The sequence below is a fragment of the Rattus norvegicus genome, chromosome 4, assembly GCF_036323735.1.
Source record: "Rattus norvegicus strain BN/NHsdMcwi chromosome 4, GRCr8, whole genome shotgun sequence".
NCBI lineage: Eukaryota > Metazoa > Chordata > Mammalia > Rodentia > Muridae > Rattus > Rattus norvegicus.
In genome coordinates, this window is record NC_086022.1 from 119,699,160 (window position 1) to 119,725,696 (window position 26,537).

A 26,537-nucleotide genomic window follows, 5' to 3' on the forward strand; every position below is an offset into this window, starting at 1 on the left:
AAAATGAATTTTTCTACTTAACCTGATTTAACTCTCAGATACTACTCATATTTTTAAATATTTAAGGAGATGCTCAAATGGTGCTTATAAGTAATTATGATTTTTTTGGTTTTATCTCTGTTCACGATAAAGATTTCTGTAAGTTCTGGAATCTGGTTAGGGATAATTAATTTTTAATTATTTATTTTTCATATTATTTTATGTGTATGGGTGTTTTGCCTGCATGTATGTTGTGTACCACTTGAGTGACTGGTGCTGGAGGAAGCCAGAAGAAGATGTCAGATCCCTTGGAACTGGAATTAAGTCACCGTGTAGGTGCTGGGAATCAAACTTAGGTCCTCTTGAAGAACAGCAGCCATTTCTTTTAACCGTTGAGCTTTCTCTCCAGCATAAGATAACTATTTTTTTTCCCACCCTCCCCAGATAACTAATTTTTAAAAAAGATTACCAGATCATTTTAAATGACCAATATACCTAGTTAACTGAAAATAATTTCTTGTACTCACCAGTCCTTTGTGGTGTTAGCCCTAGTTTCTTTTTAAAAAACATCGTTGATTCAAGGGATGAAGATTATCTGTTCTGAAGGTTTAAAATGATTATCTAAGTCAGTGCCAGGGATGAACCATATTAACTCTTTTCTGATGTTAAATCTTTCTTTGTGTATGAGTGCACAAAGTGTAGAGGACACACTCAGGTTTTGTTTGCCAGAAGCCATCCATTTTCTTTTGAGACATTGTCCCCTACTGGCCTGAAACTCAATGATTTGACTCATTGGCTGGCCAGAAAACCCAAGGATTTGCCTGTTTTGATGTTTCTAGCACTGGGATTGCAAGTGGGTAATACCATGCCTAACTTTTTACAACAATTTATGGAATTAAATTCAGGTTTCATGCTTGACCAGAATGCACTTTACTGACTAAAGTTATGATTTTAAAGTTAGCCATTTCTTATTTTTTACCAATTCAGTAAATATTTTTCATTTAATACCTGCTAAGTGTAGCAGATGCTTTGCTTATCGTTGAGGATGTCCCTGTGATAAAGCAGCTTTTATAGAATTGGAGAGGAACCAAATGTGTGCCAATCCAGAGCAGTGAGAGTGCTGGGGTCCCAAGGGAGGGTGTATATCACCAATGAGAGCAAAACTCCTTGGAGGGCATTCCAGGAAGAAGGCTGGTGCCAGGGTGGAGCTGTCAGCTCTGTACATAGTTGAATCAAGGAAATGTGCTGTAGCAATCATTAAATTCGTGTTGAAAAACCAGGTTAGTTTTAGCAGCACATCGTTACTCAATTTTAGCAGGCTGCCATTTTAGAAATCAAGTTTTATATGGATAATTTTTGTTTTGTAATTTTATAAATGCTATAGGGAATAAGGATTTTATACTACTTTATATATATTTAAAGAGATAAGAATTACTTAAGCTCAGCATGGTGACATATGCTTTTAGTCCCAGCACTTGGAAGGGAGATGCGGAGGAGAGAAAGGCAGAAGCAGAGAGGTAGAGGCAGGCAGATCTCTGAGTTTGAGGCCACCCTGATCTACATAGAGAATTCCAGGACAGCCAGGACTATACAAAGAAACCCTGTCTTGAAAAAAAAAAAAAAAACAAAAAAAACAAACCAAACACAGAAGCACTCCATCCCACAAGCCAACAACAAAAAATAATTACTTAAGCTGTTCGGAAACCATAGTGCTTTTTCTTTTTAAGGTTCAAACTCTTCAGGTAATATACCTATTTTATATATTTCAGAACGAGAGCTTCAAAGAGCATTTGTGTTTGTGATAGCATCTTATGGTAGAGTTTAAACAGAAAATTTAAGAAATATTTATTTAAAACTGGCCACCTGTTACTTATATAGTAATACCATACATAATTTTCTTGACAAGCAATTTTGTAAAACAAATATTTATTTAAGAGGGAGGCCTTGTTCACTATTTTGAATATAATTTTGATCCTCATCATCTCCTAACAGTGTTAGATTACCCTTTGATAATATTCATATATAAAATTTCATATTACTTAAGATTGAGGGGCCAGCAATATGACTTAGCAGGCAAAGGCAGCTGCCGCCAAACCTGATGACCTAGGTTTGATTCTTCCTACGAAGTGGAAGGAGAGAAATGATTACTGCAAGTTGTCTCCTGATTGCCATTTGATTACCAGTGCACACTCACACCCATCTACCTAACACCCATACAAAATAAAAATTAATAAAAAAAAGACATGCTTTAATTGCTGACGATTGTTAATTGTTAATATAAATTGTATCGTAATTTGCAAAGAAGTTAGAATGCTGTCATTTAACCTAATTACATATGAAGAGATTATTTAATAATAAGTTTTGTAAATAAATTTTCTTACCTTTAAGTTAGTAATAGTAAATGATACTTATTCTTCAAAGTCTTCATGGATTAGATGAGATACTGTGTGTTAGATGTTTAGCCTTTCTTGTTCCATAGGTGATTGCTACTGTTAGTGTATTACTGCTGTAATGATGTAGAATCTTCCAGATGGCAGAGGCTTAGGTGCTTTAAAGCATTGCACGTTTCCATTGCTCAGCCTCTTTATACTTGAAACTTTGCAGTGATACAGGATGACTTTGCTGCTCCTGATTTGCCCTTGCTGACATGTATGACCCAAGACCAGGAGTTTGAACCTGATTCCTTGTTTCAACAAAGTGAACTGGAATTTGCACCTTTGAGGTAGGGTGATTCTTTTATTTACCATCTAAATTTGCTACTCTTGCAGTAGTTGTTAGTAGTAGTAATAGTTTCAGGATGAAGTGGATTGGGAGTAGGAGTAGGTGTTCTTAGCACACTCTTGCGTCTTCAGTCGGTGCAGCATTTGACCTGTGGTTTAGAAGTAATGTACTGTTTGGTGTGCCTTTAGTCAGGCTTTAGTTACCAGGAACCTGGGTTTCCTATTCTAAGTCTCTGGGTGCTGCGGCTCTCCTTCCCCTCCAGCCCACCTTTATCCTGCAAGAAAGCGGGCATTTCTAGGATGTTAACTTGTCTGCACTCTGAGTTTGCTCAGCTGTTACTGAGTTAGTCTAGGTGGCTGTCTTTATACTGTGCAAATATCAAGTAAGATTTTTGTAATATTTCAAATTGATGTCTTTTAGAACAATCAAAATGGAAGGACATTCTGTAATTCTTTAGAAACATACTTGGAACTGTCCAAGGCTTTTGTTTTTTTGTTAAAACTAAAAGAAAACTCTACCTTAAACTCAAAACTCTAGATATTTAGAAAGTAAGCGTATATCCCTGTCATTATGCTGTATATTACTTTAGAATCATGGTTGCAAAGTTCTGTGTTCATTTAGGTGATCAAAGTGACTAAGCTATATTGTATTTTGGGAGTAGAATTAATAAGCACAATAACTGACCAGTAAACTGAAGGATATAAGTTAGAGGAGTGTCAATTCATAGTAGGGAGCAAACATTTAAAATAGCAAGCCTTATAAAAGGGCAGCGTCTTAACTGTGTTTGTGGTGTTGGAGTTGATCTGTCTTAGGACAATGCTAGGCAATAGCAGGTGGTGGTTTACTTACTGGCTGCAAACTTTTCTTTGTTTAATCTTTAGCTAAAGATTGAAGATTAGAACTTTTAAAAATGCACTTTCAAGTAAACCTGATTTTAGTCACACCAGGTTTGTATTTTCACATTAGTATTTAAAAATTAAAGTATCAGGAGCCAATTATTTCTTTATAACTTTGTATTTTCAGAGGGATTCCTGATAAGTCTGAAGATATTGAATGGCTTGCTCGACCGTCAGAAGTTAGTGAAGCTTTAATCCAGGCCACCTCAGAATCATCTTCAGACTTAGTTAACAGTTGCTTTAGTATATCTCAGCATCCACTCACAGGTAGCACAATTTTTGGGTCTCAGCGCTCTCTCTCCTTGTTTGAACAAGAGAATAATAGAGAAACTGTACCATGTAATGCTCCTGATGATCTGAAAAGCCCAGATAACTCGTATCATTATGATGCCCAGTATTCATATATGTCATGGCTGACAGAAAAGGACACTCAGCAGCCAGAAGGCAGCTTGGCTGATAAAGACCAAGCGTCCTCTACAACCATATCTGACATTAGTGATGAAAGTATCACTGTGAAAAGGAGCAGCGCTCTTGGCATTTCCTGTTCATATAGTCAGTATCGGAAGCAGGAAGCCTTAAAACAGACTGAAGCATCTCTAGCCAGTAAGGACCATGCTTCCTTCTCACGTCAAATTACTTCTCTTCCTAATAAAATGTCACGCTCTTTCCTGCGATGCATGTTAAAAAGAGGAGAAGGGACTCCCTTGACCTCTGATAATCCTCCTGAAAATGTTTGTTTAAGGACTCCAGCAGAAGATGAGATGAGTCAAAAGAATGATTCTTTGGAGGGTTATGAAGGAAACGAAGATCTGCAGAAAGAACTATCTCAATATTTTAAGCAAAAGGAGACTAGAAATACTTGGGCATCTTCTCGGGTGCATGCCAAATACCCAGAGATAAAGTCGCTTGGGACCGTTGCTATCCCTGAGAGTCAGAAACGAGTTGCAGAATCATACATACTCTGCAGAGGACTTGATATCTCTAAGCTGGATACCTCTGGTTGTCCTCTTCCGACAGTCAAATCCAACTTTAATGAGACATCAGAACAACTCTGTTTTCAAGAGGAAAGAAACCAAAAGGCAGCTACTACTTTTGATGAGAAAAATGTTGATGCTACTGGAAATGTAGCCTTTGAGGCAATTATTGCCTCAATTGAGTCTTCCAATCAAGAGGGTTCTGTAAGTGAGACTCAAACTGACAGCAGTCAACTGTTAGCAGATGACAGCGAAGAGAAAAAAACCCTAAAACCAGACCTTTCCCCATTCAGTTGTAAGGATGAAATCTCTTTCATTGATAAGCTTAAGTATCAATACCAGTCTACTCCTGCGGTGTTTGAACCAGCAGATTCCAAACCACTGTTGTGTAAAGAAGATGATGCTGGCTCCCTATATCACTATCCAGATTTAAAGCATCCCATTAATGTTCCTCAGAGCATGCTCGGTAAGCCGGTTTCTGTCATTCTAGAGCTTAAGTCATCTCCTTTAAGTCAAAACGTTCACAACCAGGCTGTTGGTCTTGAGAAAACACAGCCACCTTCATTTCAATATGGTATAAACAGTCTTAACCTTACAGAGAAGGTAGGATCTTCAAACACTAGTTTTGCAAAGAAAATATCAACTTCAGGATCTTGGGTTTTACAAGATTTAAAGCAGCAGACCTTTGAAGAAGTTGCAGATTCCTCAGCCTATAATTTGGGTAAGGATGTAAACTGTAGTAACCCTATGAAGGTCTAATCTGCTGCTGTATGGAACAGCAAACTTGGCAGCATGTGATGCAAGTCCCACTTTGCATTAGCACTGATTCATGACGCATTGCTGATTATAGTCATGGAAGTAAAGAGCTCATTGCTGGAAGCCGATGGAGGCCAAGGTGAAATTTCTTGGGGGCTGAGTCAGGCACTATATATATGTACACACACATACATATATACATATATAGTTATACAACATGACTTTTTTCTTTTCTTTTTTTTTAATAGAGGGCCTGCAGGGGAAGGCTAAATCTGATGTCCTTATTCTGTTTGGTGATGCTAAATACGCCAGCATATATGAAAATGCTGGTGCACACAGTGAAAGAATTACCGAATTGCAAAGAGAGGTGAGATACAATGGCGTGATCATTGTAGAGTACAGTCCTTTCCAGTACTGACTCAGGAAATGGTATTTGTTTTTTACCTTGCACTGTTTCCCACACATGAGGCCTGGTAAGTACTTGGAGCTTGCAGATTTAGAGAATTTGCTTAGTGATCTTTGTGACAGCTCCTTGTTTTGGCTACTTCATAACCATCATCTGAAGAGAACCATTTTGAAAAGCCTGTAAGTTACTCGACATTTTTTATGGATAGGTAAAGGAATATTTTAGTTGAAAAGAAAATCATACTGAAAGTAAAGAGCTCATTTATTTTTGATACCAATATTAACTCACAATGTGGTCTTCATCTCATACCCAGGAATCTGATCTCTTCCAAGTGTTGACAGAAAGATCGTTTCATAGCCCTTAACACTTCACGAGTTCTTTGGTGTCTTAGGAAGGGACATCTTTTGGAAGTCTGGGCTTTTTTTATTTTTTTTTAAAGATTTATTCATTTATCATATATAAGTACACTGTTTCTGTCCTCAGACACACCAGAAGAGGCATCGATCCTATTACAGATGGTTGTGAGCCACCATGTGGTTGCTGGGATTTGAACTCAGAACCTTTGGAAGAGCAGTCAGTGCTCTTAACCACTGAGCCATCTCTCCAGCCCGAAGTCTGGGCTTTTTATCTTTTGCTTTTCTTTTGTTTTTAGTTCTTTGAGACAAGGTCTCTAAGTAGTCCTGGCTGTCCTGGAGTTTGCTGTGTAGACCATGCTGGCCTAGAATTCAGAACGATCTCCTGCCTCTGCCTCCCACGTGCTGGGAGTGAAGGCATCTACCACCACCATGGTCAACCTTCCAAGGTTTTATTTTGAGGTGTCCTTTTCATGTTGGGGTAGCAAGAATATTTGGAATACGTGACAAAAACACATTTAAAGTTCTTGATAATTTTGACTTAAGGTATTTGAGAAAATGCCAAGCATCATTATTTGACTGGAAAGGATACTTCAGAGTCCAAACTAGGCATTGTTTCTGAAGATCCCTACCTACCTCTTCTCACATGAGCACTGTCAGCTTGCACACATAGCTGCCCACCTGTCTGCTCATGCTGCCATCGTTCAGTACATCACTGTCTACAGAAAATGCTGACTCTGGGGACTTAGAACAATTCATTTGCTTGGATCTTTGGACCTCCTTGACATTAAGTTTCCTTGAGTCCCACCCTTGGTTGTGTGATGCTGTCATCATCAAATTGGTCTCACTTGTGACGTGTCCTGGTCTCACTTGTGACATGTCCTTGTTCAGGTTTAGAAGTTGATATGTGAAGATAACAAAGATAACATGAAGAATTTTGCTTTTATTTTTAGGTTGTTGTCTGTGTAAGAAAATTTCATGGGATTAATTTGTTTTCTTCAGTATTCTAAAGTATGCATTGTTTGAATTTTTAATTTGATGAGAGTGGGGATAGAAATAATGGCTAACACTCTGCTCAGGTTCAGTGCTAAGAGGTTCATAGGTCACAGCAGTTCACTAGTCCATTGTGTCAGATTGGATTAGTGTAGATTATTTTGGTCCACAGTTTAAAATGAAACTTCTAGGGTCAGCATTCACTACATAAGAACACTAATAGGAAACCTCATTATGTTCTTGAATGCTGTACTGTGAACTGCCTACTACCTACAGGTTAACCCTCTCCTCAAGAAGTCTCATTTTCTCAGGATTGCCATCAGCTATGCTTCTAGATGTTAATCTCTTCCAAGTCAGGCCCTTTATGGTATCTTACTTTTTTTTGTTGTGTTTTGCTTTTTTTTTTTTTTTTTTCTTTTTTTTTCGGAGCTGGGGACCGAATCCAGGGCCTTGTGCTTGCTAGGCAAGCGCTCTACCACTGAGCTAAATTCCCAACCCCGCTTTTTGCTTTTTGAGACAGGGTTTCTCTGTGTATCCTTGGCTGTCCTGGAACTCACAGAGGTCCACCTGCCTCTTGCCTCTGTCTCCTGAGTACAGGGATTAAATGCAGGAACCACCAGTGCCCAACAGGACTTCTTAAAAATGAACATTATGCTTACCTCCAGTTCAACTTGTGTATATCAAAATAACTCATATATCCCCTATATCAGACTGATTTGCAGATTCTGCTTTTTTATAGAAATATTAGCATTTTTCTAGTTTTTAACTCATCTTTTAATATTTTTTTGTTGGCAGTTAAAAAAATGGGAATTTCCAGAAGACCCAAGTTCAGTTCCTAAGACCAGTATCAGGTCACTTAGAACCACCTGAAACCAAAGGTCCAGAGGACCATCAGGAGCCCTCTTCTTGTCTCTGAGAGCATCTGCATTCATGGAACCAACATATAGGCATGCATATGCATGTACATACATACATTCATAACATATATACATATACTCATAGCATATACAGTCATAACATACATATACACATATTAATAACATACATATACACATACATATATATATACATACATGTAAATAAAGACATAATTTTTTAATGTAATGTAATGGTAATTAAGGGCTGAGGGCCTAGCATGCCCAAGGCCCTGGGTTCATTACCACACATACAGACTTAAAAATGGGAAATAAATCTGAGCATTTTCCTCCTGGTTCCTCTCATTTTCAAATAGTTCCTCAAATCTGTTGATCTATCAAATACTTCTGATAAATAATTCTACATTATTTTTTCTTCACTAAGCCAACAGGCCACGAAGTTATCTGTATATTTTTTAGTATTACCTGTTATAATAGCTTTTATGTTTGAAGGTGTGTTAATAGTACCTCATTTCTTCTACTCGGCATTCCTCCCACAAGCTATACTTAAAAGAAACTAAACTTTTAGGAATGAGATTCTTGACTTAACAATTTTTGGCTTCTAAGTATTTTTTTTTTTTTTTTTGGTTCTTTTTTTGGAGCTGGGGACCGAACCCAGGGCCTTGCGCTTCCTAGGCAAGCGCTCTACCACTGAGCTAAATCCCCAACCCCGGCTTCTAAGTATTTATATTTGGACTATATGTTTTTGATCTAGAGAACCACTCTGTATTTTAATGTTTTCTAGTATTTCTGGCCACTACTCACTAGGTACCAGCAGCTTCCTGTCTTACCCATCCTGTTTTCACCATGTATGACAAATGAAAAATGTTTTCTGACACTGCTAAATTTCTCTTTGCAAGGGATAGGATTTTCCCAGATGAGAGCTAGTAAGCTTAGAAAAGCCTTTAGGGAATAGAGGTAGAATATTCATTCTAACATGTGGCTGCCAACTTCTTGAGAACTGAGAATCCAGTAAAAAAAAGAAATAAGTAATGTATACTTGTAATCTTTGCACATGAGATGTGGAGACAGGAGGATCAGGAGTTCAAAGCCAGTCCCAGTTGTGTAGTGAGGAGTTTGAGGTCAGCCTGGGCTACATGAGATCCTGCCTCCAAATACACAAACAAGTAAACAAAAAATAAAATCATGTTTTTTTTTTTTTTTTATTCTTTTTTTCAGAGCTGGGGACCGAACCCAGGGCCTTGCGCTTGCTAGGCAAGTGCTCTACCACTGAGCTAAATCCCCAACCCCATAAAATCATGTTTATGTATATTTTTGGCTTCTGTCCTAAAGGGCATGACTAGACTAATCCTTTAAAAAGTTAATAGTGCTATATGTTTTTACCTAAGTGTCTTTTGAACTTAGTGGAGATTTTTATGCATTTATGCTTTCATGCCATCAGTTATTGCTATGTGATATTCTCTAAGGCAGCATTGTAAACCACAGAACTATTGGTGCTGTCTTAACCAAACAAAATCTGATCTGTATATGAATTCAAATGGCTTGAGAACATGAATCTCATTCTGTTACTAGACTGGCCCAGGTCTCACAGTTAGCTTCACTGGTCTCAAACTTGTGATTCTCTTCCTTCTGAGATTTGAGTGGGGAACCACCACAGCTGGGAGGAACAGGATCGTAAGTAACTGGTAATACTCCTCAGTGTGATGTGCTGGGACATGGGTCATCAGTGAAGAACAGTTGTTGATGTTCATTTTAAAAGATTTACTTTTTTTTATATGTGTGAATATTTTGCCTGCATGTGGATCTGCATGAAGTAGTGCCTTTGGAAACTGGAAGAGGGCATTGTGTTCTCAAGGACTGGAGTTAGACAGTTAGGAGACAGTTGAGCTCAGGAAGAGCAGCCCGACTCGTAACTGCTGCAAATCTCCAGCCCCAACTTGTTCTTAGAGAATCCACATGGGGCCTCATCATCATCTGTAACTAGTTCCAGCGGACCACAACTTTCTCTAACGTTGCATACATGTAGGCAAAACACTTGTACATGTAAAATGAAATTAAGTAAGAATTATTAAACTTCTTGTGTTCGTTTTTATAATGTGGTTTGTTTTTTGACCAACAAAGTGTCATTAATAGAATTTTCCCCTTCATTTCTCATTTCATAGGTAGACTGTTCTAATCTGAGCATTACCCAGGCTTTTCCATCTTCCTTGCCTTCATTTGTTCCTCAAGAACCGACCATTGAGTCAGAATATCATTCCTCCAATCTCAGAATGTTGAGAGTATCTCCCGACACTCTGCTGACAACTCTTACACAGACAACAGGTATGTGAAATGGAGGCATGAAACGCCCTCTTCATATCTAGGTCATGATTTACTGCTTTACCACGCCTTTTTAGCAGTTGGATGGATTAAAGGATGCCCAGATATCTTATTCAGTGTTTTTACTACTGTGATAATACCATGGCCAAAATCAACCTGTGGAAGAAAGGGTTTATTTCAAAGCTCCGTTTTGAGACCAGACTTGCCTCTTCCAACTTGAGTTCAATATGGGACTGTTGTTTCATCTTAACAACTCTCCGTCACACTTCATGACTGAGGGAAGTCAGGAACCTTGGAGCATCGCTGCGTATTCTTTTTTTTTTTAAAGATTTATTTATTTATTTTATGTACAGCATTCTGCCTGCATATGTGACTGCAGGCCAGAAGAGGGCACCAGATCTCATTACAGATGGTTGTGAGCCACCATGTGGTTGCTGGGAATTGAACTCATGACCTGCAGTCAGTGCTCTTAACCACTGAACCATCTCTCCAGCCCGCTGTGTATTGTCTTGCTCCTCCTGGCTTGCTCAGTTTTCTTTCTTACATATCCCAGGACCACTTGCCCAGGCAGTAGCACCATCTACAATGGGCTGGGTTCTCCCTTCCCACATCAGTCATTAATCAAGCGAATGCCTCACAGCTTGCCTATCGGCTGACTTTGGAGGCATTTCTCAATTGAGGTTTCCTTCTTTCAGATGAATGTAGCTTGTGTTAAGTTGACAAAAAAATTAAACAGCACACCAGATAATTGGTAAAGCAGTATTTCTACTCATACCTGAAGGGATATCTGAGGAAGCGATTTGAGTAAGTGGACTGAATAAGGAAGATCTGCCTCACCAATTGTCTAATTGGTTGAGACCTGCACAGAAAGGCATGCTGGGACATCTTGTACCTGCCCTTGAAGGCAGAACTCCAGGTTACTTGACCTTAAGGCAGTTTCCCTGTCCTTGCTCTTAGACTGAGTTATACTGTTGGCATAAGTGATTTTGGGGTTTTGGGGTGTAAGCTAAGCCATACCATCCTAGGATCAATTACTCCAATTTCTTCTGAGAATTACCTGCTAATTTTTTTATTTAGTCATTTCCATTAGGGTTCTCCCTCCCCCTTTTCTTTTTTGAGATAGGGTCTGGCTCCTTTTTTTAGCTCTGGCTGTCCTGGAACTCTGTGTAGATCAGGCTGGCCTTGAATTCACAGAGGTCTGCCTGCCTCTGCCTTGAGTGCTGAGGTTAGGTGAGTACCACCATGCCTGGCGAATGTTAAGTTTTCAGTAGGCCACTCTCAAACTGCTCTACTGCTCACCAACTTCTCAGTAAATAGTACTGCTTTCCTCCTCAGAATGGTCTCCTGTTCTCTTTTGTACAAGGTTAATTGCATCCATACATCTCTTGAGCTCTTGAGCTCAATTACTTTTGCCTTCCAATTATGAAAAATGTTTTTTCTCAGATGGGGATTCATTATGTTCTGAATGATTGTGTCCCTGAAATTTTCTCTTTGAAATTCTTACTCTCAGAGTGATGGCATTAGGAAGTAGAGCCTTTGGAAGGTCACAAGAACTCTTAGTGACAAAGTAAGGACCTTGGAGTGATCCTTGTCACTCTGCCCACACGAACACAGTACTGTGGTGTCTTCTGTTGTGAGAGGCTCTTGCCAAGTGCTCTATCTACATCAAGCACTTTCATGTAAGTGAGGTGTTCTTTCTCCTTTCCTTGTGAAAACAGGCATGCACTCTAAGTCCTTATATGCTGGATCAGAAAGGCCTCCTTAAGTGTTCACATAGACGATACCACTAAACTAGAGCTTTGGATGATGAAAATATGTTCAGAAACCATTTTTCTTGCCAGGCTGACTGGTCAGATTACTGGTTATTGATCTAGTTGTCTTTGTCTCTTTAGTACATGCAGACTTCAGATTTTTTTTTGAGAGTTGGTCTTTTCTTTCCGTTATGAGTTCCAGCAACTGAACTCAGGTTACCATGCTTGTATGGCTAGCAATCTTAGCCTGCTGAATCAACTCACAGTCCTGTTCTTAAATGTTTGATCATACTGCTTGCAAACAGGAGGGCTTTGATTTCTTTTCCTTTTCTATTTGCATATTTTGTATTTCTCTTGTCTTGTTTTAGATAAAACTTCAATTAATATACTTAATCTGAGATTTTCAGTTATTTTCCATTTAGGAACATGTTGGCTTATATGTAGCCTTTATTTAGATATGTTACTTTTGTTTCTAATTCTTCAGGGCTTTTATCTTAAGGGGTGTTACACTTTGTCAGTGGTATTTTCTACATCTGTTGAGGTGACTGTATGATTTCTGACCGAGTTTATTAATGTTGTATTTTATGTTTATTAACATATATATGCCAAATCATTCTTACGTTCCTGGAATGAAGCTAATTTGGTCATTCATGGTAAATTAACCTTATACTTGTTGAATTTAGTTTGCAATATTTTACTGAGATTTTAAGCATTTGTGTTCTTCTGGTATACTGACCTGTTTTCTATTTTTTGTGGGTCCTTGTCTAGCATTGGTATCAGAGTAGTACTGACTTTTATAAAACAAATTTGGTAGCTATTCCTTTTTTATCCTATTTTATGGAATAGTTTGGGGACTATGTCTTTAAAGTTCTTGTGGGAGCTAAAGAGATGACTTAATGTTTGACGAGCACTGGCCGTTCTTCTAGAGGACCTTGGTTTGACTCTCCTCATCACATGGCAGCTACACCATTAACAACTCCAATTCACACCAGTTTACACCTTGCTTTGTTCTCTGCAGGTACTACATGCGTTGGTGCACAGACATATTCAGACAAAACACCCATACACATAAAGATAAACAATGTTTTAAAAAAAGTTCTAGTATAGAGCCAGAAAGTTGGCTCAGTGGGAAAAAACACTTGCTGTGCAAACTTGGCATTGATTCCTGTGAGGACAGAAGTGACTTATGAATGTTGTCCTCTGATTTCTAATGCACAACATCAATGCACAACATCATGCACTGGTGTCTTAGTCACTGTTCTGTTGCTGTGAAGACACTATGGCCAGGCTACAAAAGTCTTACAAAAGAAAGCATTTAACTAGGGGCTTGCTTTTAGTTTCAGGAACTAAGTTCATTTCAACTTGATGGGGAACATGGCAGCACACAGAGGTTGGAGTAGTATCTGAGATTTTTAGATTCTGATCCACAGGCAGAGAGAGAACCTGGGCCTGGCATGGGCTTTTGAAAACTCAAACCCCAGCCCCAGTGACACACTTCCTTTTAATCCTGTCAAAAAGTTCCACTCCCTGGTGACTGATTTAAGCGTTCTAATATATGAGCATATGGGGGCTAATTTTACCACCACAAGTAGTATTTGATTAAAACAAAATTTTAAAAGAGGTCTGATAGATGGTGGTTGTGTAAGCCTTTAATTTCAGCTTTTGGAGGCAGAGGCAGGTTTGGTCTACAGAGCAAGTCCCAAGACAGCCAGAGCTACATAGAGAGAGACCCTGTCTTGAAAAACCAAGGGAAAAAAACACTCTGATAGAATTCAGCAATAACATGGCCATTGGGACATGACCTTCTGGGCCTGGGCATTTTTAGGTGACTTTTTTTTTTTTTATAACTTCTTCAGACTCATTGCTTGTTGTAGATATGCTTAAGTTATTTATATCTTGGTTTAATTTTTATAGTTCATATGTGTGGTGGTTTTAATGAAAATAGCCCCTCATAGACTCATTTATTTGAATTCTTGGCCTCCAATTGGTGGAACTGTTTGTCAGGGATTAAGTGATGTGTCTTTGTTGGAGGTAGTATGCTGCCATGAGTGGGCTTTTAGGTTTGAAAAGTCTATACTATTCCCAGTGAGAGTTCTCTCTGCCTGGTGGTTGTATGTCAAGATGATGTAAGAACTTAGCTACTGCTCCAGGGCCATGCCTGCCTGCCATCATGTTCCCTGTCATGATGGTCATAGACTCACCTCTTGAAACTGTAAGCCCCAGTTGCAGATTAAAACACTTAATATAAAACAAAAAAGGGTTTCTTTTATAGGTTGCTTTGGTCATGGTGTCCCTTTATAGCAATAAAAAGGTAACTAAGGAAATATATGCTTAAAATTTATCCATTTCTTTTAGATTTTTCCAGCTTATTGGCATATGGGTTTTCATATTGATATGTTTTAATAATCTGAATTTTATTGTTATCTGTTGCATTATCTCCATTTTTAATCTCTAATTTTATTAATTTGGGTATCTTTTCTTTTGGGTATTTTGCTAAGAATTTGCTAACCCTCTTTGTCTTGTTCAGAGAGCCCTCTCTATGTTTCATTGGCTTTTCTGTGCTCTGTGTTTTCATTTCCGTAACTTTCACTCTGACCCTTATTTCTATCTACAGATTACACATTTACTTCTCATTTTTTCTAAGACCTTGAGTTCCATGATTCAGTTCTTTATTTGAAAGCTCTGACTATTTAAATGTAGGTATGTGTAACTTTAAACTTTCTTAGAATGGCTTCCTTGTATCTCACAGGATCTGTTGACCAGAAGATTGGAGCAGCTGCAATCTCTTCTCCTTACTCACATGGAGTACAGCCTGGCAGCTTTCCCCAAGAAGAGTTGCCAGATAGGCATCTTACCGAAGAGATTCGGAAAGTGTCACCTGCTCCTAGGCCAGCTGGCCAGAAGCCTGAGATGCCAACAGTACCATCTAGTTCTTACTCTAAGGGAATAAAATCTGTTTTCTATCGATATCCGATGTCATACAGTCCTCAAGGCAAAGAGCCTCCAAATGTTTCATCTGTTTCTGGATCAGCTGAGAATGCCCTGCCCCTAACAGTAACCTCTGTTTCCCAGCCACAGAGAGAGACAGCTAAAGCTTTCTACCAGCAAACATTATCAGACAGTCTTCTAACTGCAGAAACATTGCCAGTTTCTGTTATTCCTGAATCAGGTGACCAGAAGACTCATTTGCTATCAGGGTTCTCTCTCTCATATTCTCACAGAGGAGAGGACCTGCCTGAAGATGTAGTGAAAGTTTCCACTGATTCTGGATCTGTTGACAAGAAGGCTGACATTCCAACAGTGTCCTCTAGTACCTACCAGCACAAAACAAAACCTGGTATTATTTACTACCAAGAGTTTCCAGACAGCCATGTGCCTATAGGGACTAGAAAGGTTGTATCTCAGTCAGGAGCAGCTGGCCAGAAGACTGATCTATCAGCAGTGCCCTCTACTTCCTCTTCACAGGCAGAGAAGCCTGTTCCCCCCTCCCTGCTAACTTTGCTAGGTAGTCATCTACCTGAAGATGTTTTCAAAGCTTCTTATGTTTGTAAGTCATCTGAAGAGCCATCTGGAATAACAGCTCTGACCTCTGTTTCCTACTCATATAAAGGGAGACCCAATATTTCTCATCAAGAGAAGTTTCCAGACAGTTACCTAATTGAAGAGGCCCAGAAAATCTTGGGTTCAACTGTAACAGTAGACCAGAAGACAGTGACAGCAAAAGAAAAGCCTAGTGTTTTCTACCAACAGGCCTTGCCAGAAGGTGGTCTATCTGCAGAGGATCTGCAAGTTGACCAGAACATTGCTATACCAATGGTAACTTCTGCTTCCTTCTCACAAAGAGAAAAACCTCAGGTTTTCTACCAAGAGGCGCTCTCAGGTGGTCATTTGCCTGGAGAGCCTCCTGGACCGCCCGACCAGAACACTGAGGCACCAACAATATCGCCTAGTTCCTACTTCCCTGGAGAAGAGTCCATTATTTTTTACCAAGCTGGCTTTCCAGGTAACACTCCATCTGTAGTGCCTTTCAAAGTTTCAAGGATTTCTGAATTAGCTGAACAGAAGACTAACATAACAACAGGACCATCAGGTTCCTACTCAGTTGGAGAGAAGTCCATTATTTTCTACCATCAGGCCTTGCCAGATGGTCATCTTTCTAAAGAAGCTTCTCCTGCACCAGCTGACCTGAAGACTGGGGAGCCACCAGTATATTCGGCTTCCTGTTCTGTTGAGGTAAAGCCCATTATTTTCTACCAGCAGCCTCTGTCGGATAGTCCCCTAACTAAAGGTCACAACGTTTCAGTTGTTCCTGGACCAACTGACCAGAAGACTGGTATACCAGCAGTGCCTTCTACTTCACAGTCATATATAGAGAGGCGTTCTGTTTCTTACCAGCAAGAGTTTCCAAATGTTAGTGAAAAAGCTTTGAAAGTTCTAGGTGGTGTTAGATCCACTGAACAGAAAACTGAAATACCAGTAGTGTCTTCTGCTCTCTTACACACAGAGGTACCTACTATTTCTTCCCAAGAGGATTTGCCAAATCTTACTGAAGAAGCTTTGCAAATTTTAGGTGTTGCTGAAGAAGTTCCTTCTGTCCCTTCACGTGATAAGACACGTCTCATCTCTTACCAGAAGAAGTTACCAGATGGTACTGAAGTATCTTTGAAATCAGTAGGCTTTGGCTCTACTGATCAGAAGACTGGGGCACACATAGTCTCCTCCTCAAGAAGAGAGAAGTCCAGTGGTTTTCATCAGCAGGAGTTGCCAAATACTTGTGGGGATGCATTAGGTACTTTTCATCCTGAACCAGTTGCCCAGAAGGTTGGAAAACCAACAGAACCTTCCAACATACAGGGAAAGGCCAGTGCTTTGTCTCCACAGCAGTTGCCGGCCAGCCATCTTACAGGAGAGGCTCTGAAGGTGTCAGACGGTTCTGCCTGTGTGGCACAGATGCCTGAGGCACCAGCAGGACCGTCCATTTTCTACTTCCATAAAGAAAGGTTCAGTAATTATCAAAAGGCCTCACCAGATTGTGATCTAACTGAAAATTCTTTGAAGTCTTCAACTGTTCCTGGATTGTCTGATCAGAAAAAGAGACCTCCAGTCTCATCTGGTTCCTGTTCACACAAAGAGAAACACAAGATTTCGGCTGCAGATTTGCTGGATGCCCAGGCGGCTGAACTGCCAACAGTTATTCAGAGATCCTGCTTACATAGAGAAAAGCTGGCAATTTCAACTGTGATCAAACCAGATGACCCAAAGATTCCATTACCAACAACTTGTCATGCCTCCTGTGCTCAAAAAGTAAAACCTGTTATTTTTGTTCAAAAACAGTTATCAGGTAGAGATCAAAGTGAAGATATTCCGAAGATTTCAACTGTCTCTGAGCCAACTGTTGCAAACACAGGTGCACCAGTACTTCTGTCTAGTTCTTACCCATACAGAGAGAAGTCAGATTTCTCTTCCCCAAAGGAACTGCCAGATAGACATCCAGCTAAAGTTGACATGCAGGCTTCAAGCAGTCTTGGACAAGCTGACCAGATTTCTAGGTTACCTACAGTTCCTCCTGGTACTTATTCACACAGTGAAAAGTACCAGCTTATCTCAGAGCATGTACAAGAGCTGATTGATAATTTGAATTCTTCTGAGTCTTGTCTCAATGCAGACATTATGATGCCTTCAAATTCACAAATTGATGATGGAGTTATCATATGTAAGCCAGAATCTTCACGTTTTGCCAATGTTGGCTGTGAGGAAATCCAGGATATAGATCATGGTTCCAAAACTCTTAAAGAAATTCAGACTCTCTTAATGGAAGCAGAAAATATGGCACTAAAACGATGCAATTTCTCTGTTCCCTTAGTTCCTTTCAGAGATGTTAGTGATGTTTCATTTGTACAATCAAAGAAGGTGGTTTGCTTCAAAGAAACCCCCACATCTGATGTTTGTATCCAGAAGGACTCATTTGCAGAGGAAGTCCCACACACTAAGTATGTACAGAAGGACATCGGTACACAGACGAACCTTAAGTACCAGAGGAATGTTAGAAATTGGGAATTTATTAGTTCAGCTACCTTTAGAAGTCCTCTACATGAAGCAAATGGCACAGCTCGAGTGGCATTTGATGAAAATTTCAGGCAATATAGAGCTACCAGGTCTGTAATGAGGTCTGAACCTGAAGACTGCAGCACAGGCATTGGGGATAAAATTATTATCCCTATGATGACAATCATAAAGAGTGACTCGAGTAGTGATGTAAGTGATGGTTGCTGCTCATGGGACAATAATTTACCAGAGTCTTTGGAATCTGTTTCTGATGTTTTTCTAAACTTCTTTCCGTATACTTCACCCAAGACAAGCATAACAGATAGCCGAGAAGAGGAGGGCTTGTCAGAGAGTGAAGATGGCTATGGTAGTGCAGATTCATTGGCTGCACATGTGAAGTACCTTCTGCAGTGTGAATCCTCACTGAATCAAGCCAAACAGATACTTAAGAATGCAGAAGAGGAGGAATATCGAGTCCGAGCCCAAGGTAAGGACTAACTGACATAATAGGTACATTCAGGTCTGTGAACATTACACCTTAGCAGTTTATAGTGAGATGTTTGAAGTTCTAAATTTATTTTCTTAGAGAACTATAGAATGATATTTTCTATCCACAATCTGGAAAACAAAAACAATGCTGTAAATGAGATATATAACCAGTAGTGCTAGTCTGTGTTTATGGTTTTAGAAGGAGATTCTCATGATTGATGGACAGTACTTTGTACTTCTTTAGTTAATTCTCTTATTGTAATATCCTTGTTTGGAGACACATAGGCCTCCAATTTCTTCTGTAAGTTGTTTTATATTCTAAAGCTATGTATGTTTTCTTAAGAAATTTTTGGAGTTAGTCTGAAGGGAAAGATATCAGGTCTTTAGTACTAAAACTTTGGTTAGAGGTCTAAGTGTAAAGGGTTATTTATTAGCCTCATTATTACTCTCTAGTAGACTCTTTGTAAAGGAGTCATAACAGTCTTTAAGACATAAAGAAGTGTGTTGTGGGTAGTATCTTGTACGTGGTTCAGGACTGGCTCGGAATCTTGAGATTAACTGCCTGTGTGGTTCCTTGTATATTTGAATTCTGTCAAAATCTCCCTAGTTTTGCTTGTATTAGATTTCATAGAGGTGTTAGTAACTATAGCAAGTACTATGGGAAGATAGAGACTTTTTGATTAGAAGAAAAGTTAAAATTAATGACTTAAATACCGTGTTTAGATCGGCTTCTTTGGAGATGATTCTGTGGAGAGAGTTTAAAACACTTAGACTCTTTGTTTATTTATGGTGACTCAAATTTGTAATCTCTGGACTAGGCTGAGGCACAGAGATCACGTGTTCAGGGTTACCCTGTGTCTTATTAGGGGTTTACTGCTATGAACAGACACCCTGACCAAGGCGACCCTTATAAAGACAACATTTAATTGGGGCTGGCTTAAAGGTTCAGAGGTTCAGTTCATTATCACCAAGGCAGGAGCATAGCGTCCAGGCAGGCATGGTGCAGGAGGAGCTGAGACTTCTGTATCTTCATTAGAAGGCATTAAGGGGCAGATATTGCTGGGTTTCTTTACTTGAATAGTCATTGAAAAATTACCAGCTTCACAGTTTTTAAATCTCAACTGTTTTGTGATTTCTCTCCAGCCTGGAATCTAAAGTTCAATTTAGGACGTGACTATGGATACCCCGTTTCAGAGTTAAATGAAGATGACAGGAGGAAAGTAGAAGAGATAAAGGCAAAGTTGTTTGGTCATGGAAGAACAACTCACGTGTCTGAGGTATAAAACTTAGGGGTGAAAACTGAAACTGTGAAAGAGAGGGCAGTAGAAATTTGAGCTCTGACTTATTGATGACTCTAGCCAAGTAGCTGATAATCTTGGGGTAAAGTCTTAGTTCTCTAAAAGTTAAGATTAAAGGACTAAATTGTTTAAGTTTTGCTTCATTCCAAAATTATCACAGTAGTAAAACTGAGTTCTTTTTGCCAATTCATCTTTACAATTAATAGTGCTTTTTTTTCCTTTAATGAAATGTTTCTTGAATGGAAGCATTTATGTATAAAGAATTACTCTGTGTTTCCTGTGTTCTAGCTCTAGAAACAGAATATCATTAAACTGGATGTGGTAGTGCGTACTTTAGTCCTAGTATTTGGGAGCTAAGTGCAGAGATTCGCAAGGTCAAGGCCAGCTTGTGATATTTAGCAAGGTTGTATCTCAAAAACCAAATCAAACCAGCACTTGCCCACCCCTGACAAAGGCCTTTGTTTTGGATCTCCTTCCCTAGACTTATCTTTATTTCTAATCTTGACATGTATTGACTTTCTGATCTCTCCGGTATGCTTTTGAATTTTACATAGAATCAACATGATGTGGGGCTAGAGAAATGCCTCAGTGGTTAAGAGCAGTTGTTGTCCTTGAAGTGTATCAGGGGTCAGTTCCTAGCATCCATATGGTGGTTCGAAACCATCCATGACTCCAGTTCCAGGGAATCTGACACTTGTCTTCTGGCCCCAAAGTCACCAGGTATTCCTATGGTACACATACATACATGCAGGTAAAACACTCATATACATAAAAAAGAAAATCAGCAGATGTATTCATTCTTTATGAGGGTAGTGTTCCATTCTGTACAAATACCATGTTTTTTTTCCCTTCATCATCCCTATTGGACACTTAAATACTGTTTTTGCTATTTACAGTAGTTTTTGTTTTTTTTAAAAAGAACCTCAAAAAAAAAAAAGAACCTCTTGCACATCTGTCAATATGTTGGCTTATTATAAGATTTTAGGAAGAATAGTCTAAAAATAATGTTTGGCAGGTACTAAAGCAATAAGAATTAAGAAAAAAATTACATATATTAATTTTGTGGGGACGGTGCCACAGCATGCCTGTGAAGGTCAGAGGACAATTTAGAAGGTTGCATCTTTTCTCTCACCATATAGGTTCTGGAGATTGAACTGAGTCAGGCTTGGCAGCAAGTGTCTGTACTTTCTGGGTCATCTTGCTTCCCAATACTCTAAAGAGTTTTGTTTTTGTTTTGTAAAGATTTATTTCTTTTATGTATGTGAGTACACTGTAGCTCTGTCTTCAGACACCAGAAGAGGGCATCAGATCCCATTACAGATGGTTGTGAGCCACCATGTGGTTGCCGGGAATTGAACTCAGGACCTCTGGAAGAGCAGTCAGTGCTCTTAATCACTGAGCCATCTCTCCAGTCCCTCTAAAGAGTTTTTAATGCGGAAAGATCATTATAAATTTTTGTTTATTATGAAAACTTGAAAGATGCCACAGGAGAAGTATGCCACTGAGAAAGAGAAATCCATATTAGATGAGTGTCAATATATGATTTCCAGTTTTGAAAGTGGGGGAAATTTATATTTCTCAAATTAAGGCATTTATTTCCCAGTGATGTGTCAGGAGGTTCCAGGCTAGTCAGAAGCTGTAGATTAAAAAATGGTAACTCTGTGTATTTAATTGTTTTTTTTTTTTAAAGCCAACTATTGTTTTGAATTGTAGCATTATGTGCAGCTGTAAGAAATGGTCTGGAGAGACGATGTATGTCCTGCTGTATCCACTTTCTTATGCCCTACAAAGGTTTTTCTTTCTTTTTTTTTTTTTTTCTTCAGAGCTGGAGACCAAACCAGGGCCTTGCACTTGCTAGGCAAGCGCTCTACCACTGAGCTAAATCCCCAACCCCAGGTTTTTCTTTTTTTAAATTTTGAAACAGGGTCTTGTTAACCTGGAATTCACAAGAGATCTGCCTCCCTGTCTCAAGTGCTGAGAATGAAGGCATGCACCACTATGCCAGCCAATGTCTTGCACAATTCTAATGATCTTCCCCAGTTATGACATTCACTTTATAGTCAGTACTGAAAACTGATATTTATAAACTGTGAGGGCCGCCCTTCTGTATAATATCTACATCCATGCACCCCCACCTCTTCTGTAACACTCCTCAGATCCTAGTCTGATCTCCATTTCTGTATTTTGTAATGTCAAGAATGTCATCAAATGAAGTCATATAGCATGCATTTTTTGTGTGTTGGCCTTTTTTATTTCAAATAACTTTAAATACTTGATTCAAGAATAATTCACAGGGATGCCCTTTTTTGATGTTGAACGTTTATTGACATTTTTATGTCTCTTTTTGTTTGTTTATATGTGTGTTACGCTGCGGATCAAACTTATACCATCATATATGGTAGAGAAGCACTGTACAGCTGACCTACCCATAGTCCCACTGCTGAATTTTGAATTTTTTTTGTATCTGTTTGATATGAATGTATGTGTTCTTTTTTAGTAATAATTTATTTAAATAAAGCCACAAAAGTTGTCGTCTTCGTCGTCGTCGTCGTCGTCATCATCATCATCATCATCATCATCATCATCATCAGTTTTTCAAGACAGTTTTTTTTTATAGTCTTGCCTATCCTGGAACTTGCTGTATAGACCAGGCTAGCCTCCAACTCAGAGATCCACCTCCCTCTGCCTCCTGAGTGCTAGAATTAAAGTCGTGCATCACCACACCTCTATATTTTTATTATTTTTAAGTATGTATATATGTTTGTGTCTGCATGTAGGCATGTGTACATGAATGTAGGGGCCCTTGGAGTCCAGAGGCATTGACTCCTTGGAGCTCAGTTTACAGATGGTTGTGACCTGCCTAATGTGGGTGATGTGAACTGAACTGATGTGGGTGCTGGTCTTGGAAGAGCAGTCAGTTCTTTTAACCACTGAGCCATCTCTCCAGCCCCAAGTAGAACAATTTTAAAAGATTTCCTAAGTGTTCTTCATTATCATGCACCATTTTATTCTGTAAAGTTCCATTTTTTTCCCTGTTTCTTTGATATGTCTTATAGACGGAGAAAATAACACTCATGGTCATTTTTAGCTTGGATATTAAACTAATCAACATATGACTATTGGATTACTTTAAATGGGAACCTATTTATATCTTCTAGGTCTTACAGAGTCCACGAGGAATAGGATGTTTGCCTGAAGCTGTATGTGGTCACATTATTATTGAGAGCCATGAGAAAGGATGTTACAGGACTCTTACTGCTGAACAACCACGACCAGACAGCTGCCATTGTGTTTTTCGATCTGTTGATCCTTCAGACTTGATTAGAGGACATCGGAGCCCATCATCATGGAGAGGCAGGCACATCAACCTTTCCAGATCGATAGATCAGAGCAATCCCCATTTCAAAATAGGGAATTCCTTTCAGTTACAGAGTCATCCCCCATTTGAAAAACTTGTACCTGATGACATCAAAATTAGCAAGGGTGTTGGAATGCCATTCCATGAACACATGGATCCCCAGCCATCAGAATTAATAGAACCTACTTGTGTGCCAGCTAAAGAAATGGATTTTTCTTCCTCTTCTGAAATACTGCCCTCTGAACCCAAGAAGCAGTTCACCACTTCCATCACTTTTTCTTCTCACCAACACTCTAAGTGCATTTCTGATTCCTCTGGTTTTAAGGTTGATGTTACTGCAGGTAGCCAGTGTACTGGGCCATCTTTAGGGGTGTTTAAGCCTCATATCCCTGAAGAGCAGATTTCTCCTAGAGATCTTAAACAGAAAATCTCGTCCCCTTCATCACTTCAAAGGCATAGTTACACACCAGTGACTATTTTAGTTGACAGTAGTAGGCAAAGACAAAAATTACCTGTTGATTTTGAGCATTCTAATCAAAAAGGAAAACTCTTACAAAGATCAGCTTTTAATTTTAGCCATTCTGAACCCAGTGTCAGTACAAATGTTAGTTTCAAGGGAGTTCAATTTTCTGGTAACGATACCATCGTTAGGCAGGACAAATTAATTTCCACAGTTGAGGTAAAAGAGAAGAATGTAACTTTAACTCCTGATCTTCCTTCTTGCATTTTTCTTGAGCAAGGAGAAGAAAGCCACACCCCACACACAGATCTTCATATGAGGAAGTGCCCTTCTCCCTCTGGTCTAGACATTGCTTCTTGCATTTTTCTTGAGCAGCACAAATTCTTTGAGCAAAGCCAAGGCCAGCATGTAGATGATCATGAAATGAGAGAAGACTACTCTCTCTTCCCTAAGTGCCAGGGTTACATAGCTGCAGACCCTTCTGACTTTCCTGATCAGCAGCAATGCAAACCTCCAGGTGTAGATGGCCACGTGAGAAAACAGCACTATCCTCTTTCTCCAGTTCAGGATTGTGAGGTAGAAGAGGTTCAGTGTATACCCCAATCATACTTTTCTAATATGGTAAATGTTGAAGCCAAGGTCAGTGATATGGTCTCCCCTGACGCCCCTGACCACTTTACAGCAGCATCTACTCCACCTTCAAGTAGAAAAGCACTTTCATGTGTTCGCATAACTCTTTGTCCCAAGACTCCTTCCAAGTTGGATAGTGGAACCTTAGACGAAAGGTTTCATTCATTGGATCCTGCTTCTAAAACAAGGATTAATAGTGAGTTTAACTCTGATCTTCGAATTATATCTTCAAGGTCATTGGAACCAACCTCCAAATTACTGACCTGTAAACCAGTAGCACAGGATCAAGAATCTTTAGTTTTTCTAGGACCTAAATCTCCACTGGACTTGCAAGTCGCAGAGTCTTCTCTTCCAGATAGTAAGACTATTTCTCAGGACTTGAAAACCACACCTCCTCAGAATAGCCAGATAGTAACCTCAAGGCAAACACAAGTGAACATTTCAGATTTGGAAGAATATTCCAAACCAGAGGGGACTCCAGTACCTGCAGATGGGTGAGTCACTGTGATAACAGGCAAACTGATGGGATTTGTAACAAAGGATTTTAAACAGTTAAGCAAATGGAAAGACTTTGGGGTTGGGGGAGGGCAGTGTCATTTCTTTGTAGGAGATTGGATCTAACTGGTCTGACAGCGGTCTTAAGAGGTGTGTAAGTAAGGGAACCTGTGAAGGTGATGTAAATGTGAAATGTGAAGTAACATGGGAAGGACTTTTTGTAAGATTTGACATCAAATGTAAGAAATTGGAAACTGAAAAGTTTGGTCAGCCCACGGTACAATGACTACTTATTTTTATATTGGAGATATACTGAAGTTCCTGGGAGCTTGCAACTTAAGTGTGGAAAGAGGTCAACTGATGTTTGTTTTCTTCAATATCATATCATGGCTACAAGAGGATGAGGTGGAGGAGCCTCAAATACCCCCAGTAATCTAATTTCTCCCAGCTATTTCCCACCTTGATCAATTCTACATCCCAGTAGTCTCTTTATATTTTGAATCTATCAGTAATTTAAGCTATTTTTTTTTTTTTTTGGTTCTTTTTTTCGGAGCTGGGGACCGAACCCAGGGCCTTGCGCTTCCTAGGTAAGCGCTCTACCACTGAGCTAAATCCCCAACCCCAATTTAAGCTATTCTTAGATCAGAGTTGTCATGATATAATTAACTCTGCAAATACCCTCAAACACATCCAGTCATTTCTCAATCCAGTTAAGTTCAGTCATGCTTAACCATATTTTTGCTTGCATACTCTGCATATATTTCTCTCTTTTCTAGCTCATGATTTCTCTATTATATTTTGTATTTACAAGAGATTTCTTTTAAAGCCCCATAACTTTATAGCATTGAGTGTTATCCTGGCATATAAGCACTTTAGCCAGCCCAGCAGTTATGCATATGATTATGATGTTCCTAGATGAGAAGCCTCCCTTACCTCGTGTTACAGGAATGGAAACTAAATTCATGAACAGGTTAATTCATGAACAGGCTAATTATACTTGTCATTAGTAACTCATCGCTGGTTTAGTTTTACCTTTATAAGTCTTTTATGGCTAATGAGAAAGAATTACCTGTATGAAAATGGTTGAGAAGGTAGCATACTACAATGGAAAGCCCAGGGTTTGGGAAGGAGGAAGAAGTGTTTTTTCAAAATCTACGGGCATGAATAACATTGATACACAGTTTCATTTAGTCTTCACGACATCCTGATTCCCTGATTGGCTGGAAAACCAAGACACTAACAGTGTCTCTTATGCCAAATGATGTTGGTAGGAGGAGAATTGTTCAGCAGCAGTTCATCTTAACAAGGCAAGAACTTCGTTTCCCGCATCGTGTGTGTGTGTGTGTGTGTGTGTGTGTGTGTGTGTGTGTGTGTGTGTGTGTGTGTGTTTTACACATTCTTGAACACTACTTGTAACTTTCTTTCATCCACAATTTTGGACAAATAATTTAGTATCTTTGACATTGTTGGGAGTTGTGAAGGAAAGTGCTGAGAAGTTGAAAGGTCCTTTACAAAGCTGAAGTAATTAAGAACTGGACTTCGGTAAGAAATTGAAGGTGTCAACTTCTCTCTTGAGTATTATACATCATATGAAGTGATGGACTTTATTTTAATATTTAGAAGTTAAAAGTATAACAGATTTGTGGACAGCATTCATTATTCCCTTCAAGGTTTAAATGCCAACTTATTGGAGCTGAGTTTCTTTAAAATTGAGATAAAGCTGTAAACAAGAAAATAAA

At 39.2% G+C, this 26,537-nt stretch overlaps 1 protein-coding gene across 11 annotated transcripts in view; it reads left to right on the top strand.

The window, feature by feature from the left end:
* The window catches only part of Alms1 (ALMS1, centrosome and basal body associated protein), a 100,387-nt gene that overhangs the window by 16,075 nt on the left and 57,775 nt on the right, over positions 1–26,537 (top strand). For 6 of the 11 annotated variants that reach the window (XM_039107348.2, XM_039107353.2, XM_039107349.2 and 3 more), the window contains exons 4-10: positions 2,584–2,701; positions 3,724–5,036; positions 5,575–5,693; positions 10,116–10,275; positions 14,773–18,555; positions 19,701–19,834; positions 23,014–24,797. In XM_039107348.2, coding sequence (XP_038963276.1) covers positions 2,584–2,701; positions 3,724–5,036; positions 5,575–5,693; positions 10,116–10,275; positions 14,773–18,555; positions 19,701–19,834; positions 23,014–24,797 — 7,411 coding nt within the window. Of the gene's footprint in view, positions 1–2,583; positions 2,702–3,723; positions 5,037–5,574; positions 5,694–10,115; positions 10,276–14,772; positions 18,556–19,700; positions 19,835–23,013; positions 24,798–26,537 lie in introns of those variants that run through there. The other 5 variants (XM_039107352.2, XM_063285806.1, NM_001106604.2 and 2 more) reach the window with 4 other exon arrangements.